The sequence below is a fragment of the Coturnix japonica genome, chromosome 6 (assembly GCF_054131305.1).
Source record: "Coturnix japonica strain WE chromosome 6, WE-NBRP24, whole genome shotgun sequence".
NCBI lineage: Eukaryota > Metazoa > Chordata > Aves > Galliformes > Phasianidae > Coturnix > Coturnix japonica.
Window position 1 is genome coordinate 5,136,801 of NC_140668.1, and position 17,862 is coordinate 5,154,662.

At 40.7% G+C, this 17,862-nt stretch overlaps 2 protein-coding genes across 5 annotated transcripts in view; one reads left to right on the plus strand and one right to left on the minus strand.

Annotated features, from left to right (window-relative positions):
- Positions 1-17,862, minus strand: part of LOC146760284 (receptor-type tyrosine-protein phosphatase T-like) — a 224,586-nt gene that overhangs the window by 195,430 nt on the left and 11,294 nt on the right. The gene's annotated exons all lie outside the window — the stretch shown is intronic.
- Positions 161-17,549, plus strand: LOC146760288 (pre-mRNA cleavage complex 2 protein Pcf11-like). Of its 4 annotated transcripts, none has more exons than XM_085550755.1 (16): positions 161-396; positions 3,597-3,722; positions 5,823-6,011; positions 6,429-6,620; positions 7,519-8,627; positions 8,899-9,088; positions 9,176-9,815; positions 10,309-11,621; positions 12,564-12,651; positions 13,328-13,450; positions 13,978-14,083; positions 14,381-14,564; positions 14,964-15,086; positions 15,585-15,677; positions 16,350-16,385; positions 17,000-17,549. In XM_085550755.1, exons 1-16 carry the CDS (start codon positions 208-210, stop codon positions 17,207-17,209), a joined length of 4,911 nt encoding a protein of 1,636 aa, XP_085406881.1. In that variant the 5' UTR covers positions 161-207; the 3' UTR covers positions 17,210-17,549. The 4 variants fall into 4 exon arrangements, with proteins under 4 accessions (XP_085406881.1, XP_085406879.1, XP_085406880.1 ...); XM_085550753.1 differs by having other exon boundaries at positions 168-396; positions 13,981-14,083; XM_085550754.1 differs by lacking the exon at positions 17,000-17,549 and having other exon boundaries at positions 168-396; positions 15,931-16,384.

Genomic DNA, 17,862 nt, shown 5'->3' on the forward strand with positions numbered 1-17,862 from the left:
AGCGGCGGTCGGAAGCGCATTGGCGATCCGGACAGCATTAGCAGCGTCATTAAGCAGCGGAGACGCAGCTCGGAGGATGCGGTAGAGGAACCCAGCGGCAGCGGAGGGGGGGAAGCGTCGCTCGGTGGCGGAGGCGGCAGGGGAATCGCGGAGAGGGGGCTGTCGGTCGGTGGGTCGGGTCCTGGTGCGGGCCCCGGTTGGAGGAACATGTCGGCCCCGGAGAGCAGCACTGGTAGCAGCGAGGCCCGGGAGGATGTGTGCCGCGATTACCAGTCATCGTTGGAGGACCTGACGTTCAACAGCAAACCTCACATCAACATGCTGACCATCCTGGCCAAGGAGAACGTGCCCTTCGCCAAGGACATCGTCTCCCTGATCGAGGCGCAAATCGCCAAGGTTTTTATATTCAACTGCCTACTACTCCTACCTATACTGCTGGGGGGACCGGCCGGGGTCAGGAGAAAGGGCTGAGGGACGGAGGAGGCAGGGAGAGAAGGAGGGCCCGAGAGAGGGAGGCAGCGGGGCCGAGGCTGGGAGGGGGAGGGAAGGGGAGCAGGGCTCGGGGCCTCAAGTGAGGTGCTCCCAGGGTCAGAGATGGCAATGGGGGGAGCAGGGAGAGCTGAGGGAGGGGGGGTGGGGGCAGCAGGCCTGGGGGTCGCTGTTGGGAGCAAGCGGAGGACAGCGTGGCTCGGCAGGGAGCATGGCCCTCCCCTAAGCGGCCTTTTACCCCTCCCTTCCTGGCCAGGCTGAGGGCTGCCCCTTATTCCCACACCCCGTAGGGAACAGGGGACCCGAGGGCACCCGGACGGGTTGGGTCCCTTGGGTTCGGTAGCAGATGTAACATGGCGGCCTGGCCGTGACTGGGCAGAGCCTCGCCCTTGGAACTGAGTTTTCCCCTTTAAACTGGTGTCAAAACCATTGAATTTAGCGATTTCTAACGTAGATAACGATTTTATAAGTCTCGTTAGTGAGAGCCTGACCTTGTGCAGGTTTCTTGTCGTCAACCCCCCCCCCCCCAATTTATATCCAGGTAGCGTGAAGGAATATAAATAAGGTTGAGTTTATAGCACGGAAATCGTCCGCTTTAGAAAGGCTAAGTATAATGATTTATTTTAAAGTATCGTTTGTAGTTTGAAAGATAAGGTTATTTTCCCAGTGAGATATTAACTGGAGGAGTAAGGGTGGGGGGCTGATCTTGCAGGGAAGTTTTGAGGTGAAAGGCGATCATCTGCTCTTAGTAGGGAAGTGTGTGTGTTGCTGGTCGGGTGATTCTTGTGTTTTCTGCTTAGAGAAAGCGATGTGGGCTTGGGGTAACCCGTTTGGCTTGCAGGTGGCTGTTTGCCCTAAGTAAAGCGAGTGCTGTGTTATCTTCACCTGTCTTGGTTAGCGAGGTTGATTTGGTGAGGATGGGAAGAAGAAATTCTCCCCGACTGTGTAGAAAAGCCTGTAGGATCCTAACATGGCGTCTGAAAGCCTTGTGATAGAAAAGGAAGGGAAAGAGGAGGCTCCCTCTGAGCCCAACCCAGGCAGTTGCTGACATCAGTCAGCCTCAGAACACGGATGGGGGTGGGGTAGGGGGTTACTGTACCTTTCTATTGCAGCTTTCTGTAAGAAAAGGGTTATTTCTTCAATCCACCGTGTGTTCTTGCCAGTCACCCCTTCCCCATTGTCTCCCTTGCTCCCTCTAATACCAGGCTCCCTCTAATATAGGCCTTTTTTTCCCCCCTTTGGCTTTAAATCGCTGTTTATAATGGTGAGAATTGTATTGTCTTAATGCTGGGGAGGGAAAGATCTCTTACATTATTTAATCTGTCTTTCTACCAATGCAGGATGGCTCTTTAGCGTTCCACAGACCTCTTCCAGTCTAGTTTTAAATGGTACCAGTGACCAAGTTTTGCCATTCCTTGGGGAGGTGACGTCATAATCGAATAGATCTCACCATTATATCTCCTAAAGGGCAGTGGTGGATGTATATAACATGTGATAAATATCAATGCTGTCAAATTTCTTCATTTCTGGGTGTTTTAGAGCCTGCCCTGAAGTGTGTTTTTAATTTTTTTTTCCTCCTTCTTTTGAAAGCTGTCTTTAATCTTGTATCAATGGTTAGTTTTGCCTTAGTTACTATTTGTGACTGTGGTTTATTCAAGGCAAGTTTTCTTAGTTGTTTTTTTTGGGGGAAAGTGCTCTCCTTTGCTTAAGCCACTTTTAAAAAGTGTTGCCTGGAGACAGTTTTGTTTAGTGTAAAACTGGAGTGCTCTGCTTTACGACTGAATAAATGGCTCTGAAATGTGTGACTGCTATGATAAAAAAATATGTAAATAAAAAGTGTGAAATATGTATTTGTCTTTTTATTTATCATTGTATAGTGCAGAGTTTGTTTCTGAGACCCATTTTGTGTACAAAGTTGGTTTTTAAAATCTTTTTTTTCTTTGCAAGTTTGTGACTCGGGGTTTGATTATGGTTTGATTTTCAGTTGTTTTTTTTTTTTTTTAAGTTATCTTTTAGGAAACTAATAAAAAAAAACCAAAGCCACACATTTCCAACAATAGCTTTCATACGTTATTTGAAAGAAGAGTGGGAATTCTGTGGTGATGAGCTCAGCGTTAGCATTCTGTGTGTTCTGGTGGTATGCGGAGCCTCCCTGCTGTTGGTTTAGCTCTGTGTGGGTCTCTTTCTTTGCTTAGGGGGTACTGTCTAGATCACCTGAAAACAAGAGGTTCAAATCTGGGATTCCATTTGTGTGGTTATTGGAACGTGGGCTAGAGAACATAATAAACATTACCAAAAAATGAAGACTTAAATAACCCAACTCTTTTGAAGTCACGGTTCTTAGACTGTGCCACCTGAGTAGCTGATGTTGGAAGGAGGGCACTGCTAAACTAATGCTGTCACGTTTTGAAGTAGGCTTCCTTAATTTCTGTGTGATTACTTCTAACTACTCCCAAACACATGAAGTGCCATCAGAGACTGGGACTGCTTGCTCCGTTCCCTTGGATTACAGTGATATAGTTGTGACCTTTTCTGCGTGTGGCTTGTGAAAGGACTGTGATGTTCAACGTATAATCTGCTACTACCGAAGTTCTCTAACTCGGGCTGTTCACAGGAAGTCTGATTTGTGTTCTGTGAGATGGAGAAAAGCAGCATTCGGGAGGTCCAAGTGATAAACTATTTTTTAGAAGTTCCTTGAAGTGCTAGCGATGGCTTCCTGCTCATTTCAAGTTACTTTCTCCAGTGGGTTTTGAAAGGCTGCACTCAGTACACTAGCAGTAATACTGTCTTGTGGGCTTCTTTTTTCTTTTTTTTTTTCCCCCCCTTTTTTCACCCCAAAGCTTTGAGACAAACAGGATTAACCCAAGTTGTTCCTTTTCTCTGTGGTAGACCCACCGCGTTATACTTTGAACTGAGTATTGATTTTCCAGATTTAAGTTTTTAAGTTTTTGTATAAACCAAAACCAAAATCCCAAGCAAATCCCTTGGTGTTGATAGTGGCAACCCAAAAGAGAGGTCTGTATTTCTGGGATTGGTAATCCCTTTATATATAGTTTAATGTATGTCTTTGTTGTACTAAACTTCTCAGTTTCTTCTTCTTACTCCAGGCTCCTGCGTCAGAGAAGCTTCCTGTTATGTACCTTATGGATTCCATTGTCAAGAAAGTTGGAAGAGAGTATCTTACTGCATTTACTAAAAACCTAGTTGCAACATTTATTTGTGTATTTGAAAAGGTATATTTACACTTTCAGAAAAGTTCTGTATTTAAGCAAAGTTGTTCCTGGTAAAATAAATACATGCTCTCAGCTTTGGGTTTTCTTGGGTACCGAACCAGAAGAACTAATTGCTTTTTATGAATGGCAAATACTGTATCTATAATGTGGAAGGGCATTCCTGCTGTTGTCAAGCCTGTAAGTTAAGTTAGTAGAACAGTTAATTATGAATTGCTGATTTATTTTTTAAGGAAGTACCTAGTCTTTGTGTCAGGAATATATTGAAAATCAGTTTCTTAGAGGTTTTCTGAGCTCTCTGAGTTAGATTTGTCTGATTCACTTAATTTTTGATGTGAAAAATGGGTGCTTAAATTGCAACAAATACCACTAGCAGCTGATATTCTTCAAGTGGTCTGTGATTAAAAAACATGATGGGCGAGGGGGGGAGGTTGTGAGAGTATATTATTGCTTTGTTACATTAAAGATACCCATTTTAATTTCATTTAGTGTTGAAAATTGCCGCCAAATGTATTCACTTTTTTTTTTTCCTAAGTCTTTAAACCCAGTGAAGTAATTGTGCTTATTCCTCAATGAGAATGGCAAATCCAAGTCCGGCTTTTGAAAGACTGGACTTGAATGGGTTTAAGTTGAATTAATGGTTAATTTCTGTGGTTTCCTGTATGCCCTAACATAACAAAGTGGCACTGCATCTGAATGAGATAAGTGGAGCTTTGGTGTATTTGTTATTGCATAGCAGCGAGGATCTGTGATCCCAGAATGTTTTATATCTGTTTTTCAGGTGTACAATGAGTGACTAAATAAGGGGTAGATTGTAATAGTGAGCTCAGAGATATTGAACTCCTTTGTATAGAGTAGATAGGCAGGCATTTACTTATTTTTCCAATATTGGTTTGTGTTCTTTCACATAGTTGCATTTAAACTTGCAGCTGAAGCTCTGGGTAATTCATTTGCTGAGTTTTGTAGTTAACTGTCCAATAAGCTAACTAGAACTATTAAATTGATATTCAATATGTAAAGTGTCAGTCACTTTAGATAACTCATGATATCGCAAGATGAAATTCTCACCCTGACATTGCTAGAGATTCTGTTTTATCAGTAAATAATCACTGAAGGTATCTTTAAACACTTAGCGATGTCAGAAACTGGCTCAGTCATGGCAGCGGTGAACTTGATACCCTCACACTGAAAGTTGTGTAGAGGCACCTCCCACCCATACTAGCTAAGTATGAGTTACTTTTATTGAAGTTCCTGCCCTCTTTTTCAAAGAACTTCTGAACTTTCTGGACAACGTGTCTTAATGTGACAACTAAAATAAAACTGTAGCCTGAAAAAGGTTGAAAAGCCAAAAAAAAAGGGTCAATGTGTAATGGTTGAGTTAGCAGCAGCATGTGTTTTGTCAGCAGATGTTTTCCATTTGTTTAAATTAACTACTTGAGTTATGAGATTAATTGAATTTTTTCTTTAATGTGAGTTTTGAGCTTAATTGCTACATCTGATTGCAAAGAGAAAATGGGTTGTAGCACTATTAGTGCTTGATTTATGGGTCTGATTTTGCAGTTGAACTGAAATGTACTTGAGTTCGTTTTGACTCATACACCTTTTGTTGGATTTATTAGGGGGATTTATTAGGGGGAAAAAAACCTTCAGTGATTAAACAGCTCAACAAAACACTTTCTCTGTTCAGAAAGTTTGTTGTTCTCTGATTTGGTTGTTGTTGCTGTGTGCCGCTCAGCACGAACATTTGAGTTACTGTATTGTTTCAGAGGCATTTTCTTTGGATATTTTTGTCGCTGTATTTTTTTTGACAGAAATTGGCCAAGTAAAATGAGAATTTTGGTAATGGAAAAGCTGAAAGAAAATTCTCAGAGAACGGTAATACACAATTAAACCTTCACATGTCCGCATTTGAACTTCTGTTACCGATTCTGTTGGTGTAGATGTATCAATCTACACCACTTACAAGTTCTTTGTAGCCAGTTCGTTGTGTTAAAATGATAACTTTGGTAAGAATATAAAGCATATGAGATCTTAAGTTCTACAGAAAAGTATAGGTTGTTTTATATTAACTTAACAAGCCATAGAATTGTTTTATTGTTTTAGGTGGATGCAAATACTAGGAAAAGTTTATTTAAATTACGCTCCACATGGGACGATATTTTTCCTTTGAAGAAACTGTATGCACTTGACGTCAGAGTCAACTCATTAGATCCTGCTTGGCCAATTAAACCTCTGCCCCTAAATGTGAATACTTCTAGCATCCATGTGAATCCTAAGTTTTTAAATAAATCGGTAAGTCTCTATACCTACTGTATGAACAGATGGCAGTACGTGTTGTTTTTGTTGTTTGTATGCTGCTTTTGACAAACGTAGTGTGATAAGAATAAAGCATCTGATCTCTGGAGACAGGCAAGAGGAATTTATGGACTCAGTATTTAAGGGGCTTATTGTAAGTATTTATAACTTGAATTCTAGATTTCCAAACATTTATGTTAAATGCCATATTCTGTCATGGTGGCACAGTTAATCCTATGACAGTAGGCAATTCCTAGAGGAGCAGAAATTGTTTTGTTTGTATTTTGCATAAAAAATGCAGTCATTAACTTGTGCAAGCTAAGTCCCAGTTTTGTATCACACTAGCAGTTAAGAGAGATGGAGTTAGCTGGATCCATTAAGATGTTGAATGTAACCTTATGTTCTATTTTTTAGCCAGAGGAATCTACTGCATCTACCTCTGCTGTCACTTCTGGTGCCTCTACTCCTCCAGCTGTTCCAGAAATACAAAAGAATTTGACACAGGAGCAACTGATAAGGCAGCAATTGCTTGTGAAGCAAAAACAGTTGTTAGAACTTCAGCAAAAAAAGTTAGAGCTGGAGTTGGAACAGACTAAAGCACAGTTGGTGAGTAGGATAGTTGGTGAATGGTCCATAGTTTGGTCTCACTTTGTTTGGTCGTACCTTAGCGTCTATACTGGTAAGTGCAGTTAAGTTTAGACAAGAGGAGCTGTTTTAGGACTAGAGTAGTGCAAGTTGATCTGGTCCTCTAGACCAGTAATTGTTACATAAAAATCTTAAGGATTACATTCAGAACAGATTAAAAATGTTTGTGGTCTTTTGTTCTCATCTTGAAAATTATGTCTACCTGTGATGTGTCTTCCACCTCTTTTTGTGGCTCACCATAAACAAGGCTTTTTTTGAATACATTTGTGCTTAGAAAATTGAGTATTTCCATAAGGAACGGGGAATCCTGATTGTTGGAAATGTCAAGGCAGTTTCTGTCTTCATTACGTCAGGTTGGTTTGATGTCACAATCTGAGGGTGACATTGAGGGTGGTGGCTGTCACAATCTGAAGGCGGTGGCAGTTAAACCTGTTTTGTTTTTACATTCATAATTGAAAGTCATCTTGTGTTGAAAGTTGATGATACTAAAGTGAAATATCGTAGAAGTGTAGAAATGAAAATATATAAACATGCTTGGCCGTTTAGTTGTCTTGGAAATGAGGAATGTATAGAAAAACTAAAGCTGTATTGAGGTGTGCTTTCGTTGATTTTTTTTGCTGCGTTGACCTTGTAGTATTGACTTTGTACTTGATCTTCGCCTTTTGTGTTGGTACTATGTTATTTTAATTGCTGCGATGAGGAATGAATGGGTCATTTTCAGTTAAATGGATTAGTCTGATAACTACTTCAAAACATTTCTATTTTCATCTTTGTTTTCAAAACAGAACATGATCATCTCTGTGCAGGTGTTGTATCACACAGATTAATGCTATTTTTTTTTCTTGTCACCTTATTTCAGGCTGTTTCTCTTAGTGTTCAGCAAGGATCATCTTCTATACCTTCAGTTCCAGCACCTTCCAAGCCACATGTGTCCCAGACACCTCACATGGCCGTTAAGACGCCTACTCAGGCTTCGTTACAGTCTGAGAAGATCAAACCATCCCCAAGTCCTCCACTTCACGATGTCAAAATAGTAAATAGAGATCCTCGACTTAATAGAATGTCACAACATTCTTCTCATGCTAAAGATCAGTCCCATAGGAAAGAATTTCCACCAAGCGCATCTGGTCAGTCTGATACCAAGGCGAGCAAAACATCCCAGTCTGAAAAACAAAGCTCAACAAAGCCAGAGAAAATGAAAGCAGGTGAAAAACCACAAAAGAAAGAACCTGATCAGTTGGAAACGAAGTCTAAATCTCCATCTCCTTTGAAAAACAAGCTTCCCAATACTAAAGATACTAAAACCCAAGAATCTGAAAGCACAAAAGTATCTGAAATGAGTAAACGGGATCCAAGACTGAAAAAACATCTTCAAGAAAAGCCAGAGAGCAAAGGGGATGAGGTGAAAGAAAAGAGGAGAAATACAGAGAAAAAAGAAAAAGATGAGCATAAGACATCTGAGCATAGACCAGTAGGCAGCAGGAATAAAACAATTAATGGTGTTGTCCAGAAACAAGATGTGACTACAGAAGAATCAGAAAAACAGGGTGGAAAACAAGGGAGATCCAGTAATAGAAAACGGTCACGATCCCGTTCTCCTAAGTCACGGTCACCATCTACACATTCTCCAAAACGAAGAGAGAGGAGATCACCCAAAAGAAGACTCAGGAGTTTATCTCCCACTTCTTCAACTCCTAAAATTGGAAAGATATGCCAGATTGGCGCTGAACAGTCTCCTGCTGAAGAAGCCTCACAAGGGGCAAGAGATGAAAGAAATTCTAATAAGCGAAATGTTAAACAAGAGGTGCGAGATCCAAGGAGGGTGAAAAAAAGCCAAGAAGACAGGCCCCAAGAAACAGCAAGCCAGCATTCTACAAAAGGTTCTCCTGATCCAAAGGAGAATGCAGAGAATTGGCAGGGATCCAAAGCAGGCAAGAGGTGGAAACCCGGTTGGGAGGAAAATAAATAGTAAGTTACCATATTTCAAACAAATTCTCTCTGAAGTAAGTGGAAATTCTGCTCTTGGCTGAAGTACAGTTAGGTTTGGGAGGAAACATTCAGACAGCCCATGCTGACAGAAGTTCTTGATTGAGATTCATAATTTGCTTGTAGTAAAAAATGGCAATTATGCATACTTTCTAAATCGATAGTGATGTTTTACCATGATTGGTTCTGATAGAGATGTAATACATCCTGAATAAATAACTAACTTGTGTTTTAAACGTGTTCCTATTCACAGCTCTCAGCAGACTGAAGAACACCAAGCAGTTGGTAAATCCCCTCACCAACAACACCGAGAAAACTGGCCTGCTGCTAAAGGAATTCTGTCACCCCGAGCACCGAAACAGCAACACCGGTTAAGTGTGGATGCCAATTTGCAAATTCCCAAAGAACTGACGTCTGCAAGCAAGAGAGAATTACTTAAAAAGGTAATACTGATTGATTGATTTGTAGAGGTGTCTTGGATATAGTTGTGCTTTGCTTTTCTTCTTAGAAATCCAAACTTTATGTTACAGGCCAATGACCGCTTAGCATCTGGTGAAATAACACAAGACGAGTTCCTTGTGGTAGCTCATCAGATTCGACAGCTGTTCCAGTACCAGGAAGGAAAGCACAGATGTAATGTGTGGGATAGCCCTACAGATGAAAAAGGCTCTTTGAAAAGGAAGCCTCTTCTGTCGGATGCGGAGTTAACATACTATGAGCATAAAACTAAACTGAAGAGGACACAAGTTCAGCATTCATTGTCAAGACTTGATCTCTTGGATCCTGATGATATTTTGGATTATCATGTACCTGATGCATTGCTCTCTGTGAACTGTGAGCAAGGGAAAGCAAAGTGTGGAGTGCAGTTTGAAAGAAAAGAACCCTTTGGAGAAAGATCAAGATGGCACTCTCCTGTAAGTGGCACCAGCAGACCCTTTGCTGATAACCTTTCACCTCTGGAGGGTCGACAAAGGCTTGAGGAACAAAATGCTAGTAAAGGAGGAAGAGGTTCAAAAAACTTCGACCCTTACGACAACTGGGGAGAATCAGATGAATTCAGAGATGCTCTCAGACAGCAGGGAAAAGGTACAACAGAGTTCCAGAAGATCGATGGTGATGCAGTCTGTAGGTTTGATAACCGTGAAGAAAGACAGCTGCTTGGGAAATCTGGTATGTATTTTTGCCTTATTTTACAGATGTCAAATAATTTGCAATCTTTTTGCAAGTAGTTATTGTTGAGTTGTAGGAGATACATAGTCCAACGCCCCAGTGCTAAAGCAAGTACCTTAGAGTAGGAAAGTGTCTGGGCAGATTATGATTATCTCTGGAGAAGGAAAACATTTCTGGGCAGTTCGTTCCAGTGCTCTTTAACCCTCAGAGTAAAGTGTTTTGTCTTTTTTCTTTATGTTTTTATGGAACTTTCTATGTTACAGTTTGGTTCCCATTGCACCTTATCTTGTCGCTGAGCACTGCTGAAAAGAGCCTGACCTCATCTATTATTCCCTTGACCTGCTGGCCGTGCTCTTTTTAACGCACTCTAGGTTTATCATTGGTCTCGTTGGCCACAAGGGCCTACTGTTGATACATGGTCAACCTTTTGTCCACCAGGACACCTAGGTCCTTCTCTGTACAGTGCCTTATCTTTTATTTTCTCCTCTTTCAGGTGTTCGAGATGAACCAAGATCACCATTCAATGAACGTTTCAAAAGAGCTAGATACGAAGATCCAGATAAAGAACCATTTCCTGACAGTCCAGGGTCAAGATTTGGAGGCATAGAAGCAAAGCCGAGAATAAGTGCACTAATGGAAGACAGACCTTTATTTGATGGCTCATCTAGACCATCTGCTGCAAGAGTTGGGGCAGATGGACAAGGAAGTCCTTTTATCGATAGCCCTACTGCTGGTTCAAGTTCTAGAATTGATGGACCGACTGGACAAGCTGCTCTGAGATTTGAGGGCCCTTTGGTGGGGGCAGGTGCTTCTCAGTTTGATGGGCCCCTGGCAGGAGCAGGGGGAGCTGGATCCCTAAGATTTGATGGGCCACCAGGGCAGCTGGCAGGGGCTCTCAGGTTTGAAGGACCTCACGCACAGGTTGGTGGGGAAGGTCCTTTGAGGCTTGAGGGACCTCTTGGACCATTGCGGTTTGAGGGGCCTGCAGGCCAGCCTGTTGGTGGTCCTAGATTCAAAGGACCTGGAGTTGGTCTCAGGTTTGAGGGACCCCGTGGTCAGCCTTCAGGTGGTCTCAGGTTTGAGGGACCTCATGGTCAGCCCTTGGGGCCTCATGGTCAAGGTGGTCTCAGGTTTGAGGGTCCGCATTTACAGCCATTGGGGCCCCATGGTCAACCTGGAAGCGGCCTCAGATTTGAGGGGCCACATGGGCAGCCAGGTGTAGGGCCCAGGTTGATTGATGGACCAGTGCACCAGGGCGTTGGTGGACTTAGATTTGATGGTCCTATGGGACGGACCGGTCCGAGATTTGATGGCTGTCATGCTGGCTTTGATGGTCAACCTGGACAACTGTCTCTTTTGCAAAGATTTTATGGAATTCATGGACAGCCCGGCCCAAGATTTGAAAGGGCTCCTGGCCAGCCCGCACAGCTACGATTTGATGCAGCCATACCTCAAAGATTTGATGGCCCTCACCAGCCTGCCTCAAGATTTGACCTGCCCCTTGGCCTTCATGGTTCACGTTTTGAAAATATAGCTAGCCATCCTGCCTCACGATTAGAGATGTCGCCATATGGACAAAGTGGTCCGTTTGTTGACCATCCCAGACAGGGCTACAGCGGACCAGCTCATGGAATGCAGTTCCAAAGGCCTGAAATGTTTGACAGTTCACTAGGACCAAATTTCAGTGGGCCAGCTGGCCCAGGAGCACAGAATTTTGCATTGAGAGCATCCGGACATTACTTAGATGACAAACTTCAAGGTTCACAATACGGAAACTTCAATAATATGTCAATGGGAGGTCATCAGGTAAGAACTGATTCTAGTAAATAATTTACTTAGAGAAGTATTCTTGTGTAGAAAATTAGCAGTTTTTCCTCTAAAAGCATTTTTTTGCAGACTAAAAATACCCTTAAGTAGTATCTGGATGATTCAAGGAAAAAGGGGCAGGCATTGCTATTTGTTAAGTCTTTGTTTTTAGAAATTAAAAGCCAGTTCTTTGCAACCATTTTATAGCTGAGGATATTGCACTGACATCAGTATCTTTTATTTGAAAATGAATTAAGTAATAGGAAGAATGCGATGTTTTCTCTTACACAAAGCATGTTACCTACAAATCATGAGAGATTATTGAAGCAAATATACGTAATTACTTTTTCTGAGAGGTTTAGAATTAAAATGAACCAAAATAATTGCAGTCTTTTTGGAGACAACCATAACTTGGGAGCAGTTGAGAAAGATGCAGGCTTTTAAGCTATGGCTTCTGAAGAATGATCATGGCACTGGCAGGCTTTATGGTGTCAGTTGTCCTTGCTGTTGCTTCTTGGAAGCGCTCTCTTCTAAAGGAGAAAGTAATTGTAAATCAGTGAAAACAATGTCTGTTCTCCCAGTAGATTGGAGGTTGTAGGGGACATACTACAAGCGTGCTGTAAAAATTTATTTTCTTTCTGAAGTTTCTTGCAGCTGGCTTGCTGAAAATCCATCTTTCAGGATGCATTTCATGTCATGGGTACTATCTCAGTTATTAGATAAAACCTCATTGTGATCTTGGTGAACGTTTACCAGTTTCTTTTGCTATTAGCCCTTTTTTTTTGGTGAAAAGGATTGCTTTGAAATACTTTAAGTGGAAAATGTGCTTGAAGGATGCGCAAGTAGAAGAAAAGTTTGTACTGAGAAGTGTGTAGAGGTTAATGATGGAATAATTAAAAACAAATTGCCTTGCCAACATTGCTTAAATGCTTAATTTTACAGGTTTTGCACATGTCTGCTCAGACAGGACCTTATGGCCAAGGTCAACAGTATCTACCAAATCCTGGAAGCTTTGTTCAGAACCCTGCAGGTACTGTAATAGTTAACTTCCTTCTGTGTCCTTTGGACTGTTCTCTGTTCATGACCACAAAAATTAGTGCTGTACGGTGATGGTGCCGTGGGTCCTTGTACACTAAAGGGCATCCTTCTCTGTGAGATGGCAGTAGGTGGCGTTTCAGGAGTACTGTCATCTCTCCAGGGGTTTCTCTCAAGCAGTGAGTGCTTTAACTGCGTGGTTTTGGTATGTAGTTACACTTTAAAACAAAACAGAACCACTGAAACCAATTTTTGGATTGCTTTTCACATAGCAGAAGGGCACCTCAATTGGCCAGGCTGAATACACATTCCCACTATATTAATTGTTAGTAGTAAAAGTCTTGTATCAAGTTGTAAATGATACAAGTAGATAGATTCTCATGAGATCTTTAAGCACAGAACAAGAAAATACTACGTTTTCCATGGGAATTTCAGTAGAAAACAGGTAGATGGCATTTCAAAACACATTAGGAAGGAAGTTGTAGGGGCAGAAATGAGGCAAAGGCTGCGTATGAGGCAAACTGAAGTGGATGAGTAGATTGAAGTTAAAAATGGAAGTAAAAAGGGGTAGAAGGAAAAGAGTGTTGTGAAATGCTGATGGAGGTGATTTTTTTTTTTTATGCTAACCTTTGGTTTCCTTGAGTGTTGTGATCTTATTTCCCCTCTCCTAGGAGGAGCAGTTCCACATTCATATCCTGATAACCACGTTGGTCAGCTCGATGTCAACGAATTGTTTGCTAAACTGTTGTCAACAGGAATCCTCAAACTGTCAAAAACGGATTCCACTTCAGCACGTATGTAGCTTTCATTACATTCTGACTCACCAGTTTACGCGTAGCTAAAGTGTAAAGTGAAATGTAAGAACTATGTGAACTATTGCATTCTTTTTTCTTAAATGGATCTTTGTGGGAAACCATTTGGTGCGTGTGATAAAGTGAATTATTAACTTTCTAAATGTATCTTTTAAGCTATTTAGAGCCTCCGTTTCTTTTTTTTTTTTTTTTTTGGTGCCCCACCTCAATAACTTGTCAGTGATTCTAATCAGATTCCTGTCAGTCTCTGAAATATTTGTCTCTCTCTAAATACTGAATTTTAGTGCCAGAAGCTTAGATGAAGTAGAGTCATGTTAAATTGCCATTTGGAGTTGTATACTGTTTTTTGTACGCTTTTTAAAGCTATGAGACTGACTCAGCTCTTATGCACATTCAGGTTAATGTAGTCAGATTATATTTATTAGTATTTGAATAAAAATAATATCCAGGTGCACCTTATTTTGTTCTGAAAATGAGCTGAAATTTTGATGAAATTCTTTCTTTTAAAGAAGCGAATGAAACATCGGCGCAGCCAGCTGCTGAAGAGGAGGATGATGACCAGGGTGATCACGATGTCCCAGACCTCACGAACTTTAAAGTTGAAGAACTCAGTCAGTGCGTATTGCAGCATGAGCTTACTCTGCACTAGGAATAATGGCATGGTGGTATCTAGGCGGTTAATCCAAGGCAATTGAGTAGGTGTGATATAACAATGCTAGTGTGTTCACTGTGAGTAGTTCATGCTTATTTGAATGCTTTTTAATGTACTTACATGAATGCTTTGACTGTCAAATGCTTTAACCTTATAGGACAATCATGCTTTTCTTCTACTCCTGAGGTCACTTGAAACAACTTACTGAGAAACTTCCAATTTCTTTCCAAAGAAATGTTAACTTCTTTTTGTTTTTCTAGGCGTTATGATAGTGTTATAAATCGACTATACACTGGAATTCAGTGCTGCTCGTGTGGAATGAGATTTACTACTTCAAAGACAGACGTTTATGCAGACCATTTAGATTGGCACTATCGCCAGAACCGTTCGAAAAAAGACGTTCGCCGAAAAATTACACACAGAAGGTGGTACTACAGCGTAACGGTGAGCAATGCAGGACCTGGGCCTTGTTAATTAGGGCTGGGTTTGGTGTTTCACATACATGGAGTGGGATTGAGATTGAAGTTGTATTACCATTGGAGTTTGGTGATCAGTGATGTATGAAAACTACTTGATATATCAGACATACTTGCCAAAAGAAAAGGCTGTTATGTGGTGAACAATAAGCAGCTTGGAGTTATCCGTACTGCTTTGGTTGGACTAAGAATGAAATGGAAGTTGAAGTATAATGGCCTTTCACAGACTGTTTCAGTTTAACGAACTAAGGCTGATTATATCTGTTACTTCAGGGATTCCATTTTTCTTCTTCTTTTTTTTTTTTTCCAAACGTATTTTTTAATGATTTCTGGCTGTTTGTGATTGTGATTGAATTCTTGTCCTTAGGATTGGATTGAGTTTGAAGAAATAGCCGACCTAGAGGAGCGTGCAAAAAGCCAGTTCTTTGAAAAAGCTGCAAAAGAAAAGCAGTTTCAGAGTGTGCCTGCTGGACCAGCTGGAGCAGTTGAGGTGAGTTCCAGTTTTCCTGCTGTAACCCATATGGTCTGTAAGTAGATTCAAGTCTTGTGCCTTGTTCTCAGAGGTCGCTGTTTATTTTGCAGAGAAGTGTGAAGGGTGTTAATGCTTTGTGCAGTTCTCACTCTAACTCAGAGTTGAGTTTTGGAAGATGCCATGAAATAAACTAAATCCCTGCACCAGATTGTCTTAATTGACAGTAAAACAGCATTAGATTGTTACAGAGTGTCTTGCTGAGACTTCCTTGTTAAAGGGACAAGACTTAACTTTTTCAATTGACAAATGTTGTTGCTCATTCTACCAACTGTACTCAAATAATTTCTATTAACATTTTCTTAAAGATATTTTGGAAGCGTGGAGGTAAAATGTAGTTTTCGTGTTATCTTAATGTATATATATATGTGACTGTTACTAGCCAAGTTCTTGATGTTGATGTTCAGTAATGGCTTTAATAACACCATGTATCTATCATGTTACTTCAATAACTTTCAGAGGTGTGAAATCTGCCGGGAGCAGTTTGAGCAGTACTGGGATGAGGAAGAGGAAGAGTGGCATCTAAAGAATGCTATCAGAATGCATGAGAAGGTAATCCAATCTTGTTACGTGGCACTCATTTATATTAAAAAGCAAAACAAAAGCATAAGAGAAGAATTACAGAAATAGACCACAGTGACCCATCTTTTCTGAAGGACTCCCTTGTTAGTTTTCCTGCTTCTAGTTGTATAAATATCTCAACCTTTGGACATGCTTGAAGTCCTGGGATCATTAGTACAGGCACAATAGGCTTCCCTTGTAATATGTTGCTAAAGGATGAATGAAGGTGATCTTCTCTACTTAGCATTGTTGAGTCTGCCTGGATTACTGGGTCCACTTCTGGGCCCCTCATTACAAGAGAGACCGTGCTGGAAAGAGCCCAGTGGTGGAGCCTGTTTCTCTTTGGAGGCCTTCAAAAGCCAAAGGATGTGGTGCTGGGCAGCTTGGCTCCAGATGTCCCTTCCACCCATTCTGTTCTGTGAATGTCCTGTGAGTGTGGGTGTTGGTTTTGGTCCAGTTATTTCCCTGTGCTAAACAAGGTTTTTATATGATGGCTTTTCCTAACTAAGCATACACCAGATATCTTCCCAGTCACATTTGACACCATACTTGTTCTACACATTGTTGTCCTGGAGGAATAGTGTGATTTGGATTTGTTCTGTTTATGACTGGTGCTTTTACTGTATCCCTAATGTATTTAAATGGTTAACAATTATTTTCCAGATTTTCCATCCATCCTGCTATGAAGATTACCAAAACGTAAGAAAACCTTTACTTTCATATATATATTTTTTAAAACTATTTTGCTTTCAGTTTGTTTGCTTGATCACTGTCTTTATATAGAGCAGGTCTGCAGAATCAGTTCCTCTTGCATGTGCCTAGGCAAAGAATCAGAGGGAATGCCTTGGGAATGGCAAGTTTGTAATGTATAGTTAGAGTTAGCTATGATGTATCCATGACAGCTTTCGTGTTATATAGGTGAGACTAAAGTGAAGCCATTATGATTTTATTGTTAGCATGTGTAATCTTAAGAATTTTAAGAAACGGAGAAAATGAGTGTTAGTATATGTTAAATTTGTTATGAGTTGGGAGCTAACAGTGGGGGGAATAGTTGGGAATATTTTACAGTAACATATTAAGCATTTCATCGCTGTGAGGATAATACCGTTTGATAGTAATTATGGAAAAGTAATGCTATGATATAGTAACTTTGTATTATTAGATAAAGTAGAAAGTAATAAGTGGAAGTTTGGATTTTGAGTGCTCTGCTTGCCCACGTGTTTGCGCTTTGAAAGAGACAGAAAGGAAAAGAAGGTAAAAAAAAATGGTTGTTTGAACAATGTGTTAATGCTGTGTGAATGTTTGTTTTATAGACATCATCATTTGATTGCACACCCTCTCCCAGCAAGACCCCTGTAGAAGATCCCCTAAATATTATGTTGAACATTGTTAAACAGGAAACGGATGAGTCCTGTGACTCACCTCAAGTGAAAGAAGAACCTGATGACACCCCTGCTACCTGTGCAGAAGAGAGCACACCTGCCTCTATAGATGTTAAAACAGAACCAGATGAGTCTGTTTAGAATGAGGTTTGATTTTTTTTTTTACAGAAGAGCTCCTGTGTTAATTCTGGAAAGCAGATACTTTTTATAGGAAATAAAAGCATTCAAATTGAGGCAGGGCCTCAGCGACTGTTTGGTTAATAAATACATTTTTGTATTTAAATTTCTTATTGCCTGCACTGTTTCAGGTGTCATTGTGTGAAAATTCTGTAGATGCGTGAAAATTTAATGGAATGAAATTGTATATGTAAAAAATGTACAATTTTTACTTGTGGAAATGTAAATTATAAATAAAACCTATTTTTGCTATATACGGGGAGTGTAATGTTTATGCACACCATCAAACAAAGACAGCGTTTCTGTACTTTTTTCAGTTTAAATGGAAACAAAAAGACCTCAGTTTTAAACCTGTTGCTGAATCAGATTCAGAAAAGTGAAAGCAAGCAACTTCCTTCAGTTATTTCATAAGCGGGTGATCAAGGGAAGCAATGCTGGGACTTCTCAAGATAAAATCCTAGATTTCTTCTTAACCTTAACTTGAACAATCTTTTACATATCCAGATGTTAAAACAAGTAACCATAAGACTGTTTTGGGTAGAAATGCCAGAATTTAACAAAGCAACCAGAGTTGCTCAGTTGTGAACACAAGTGCCAACAGACCATTAACAAACCAG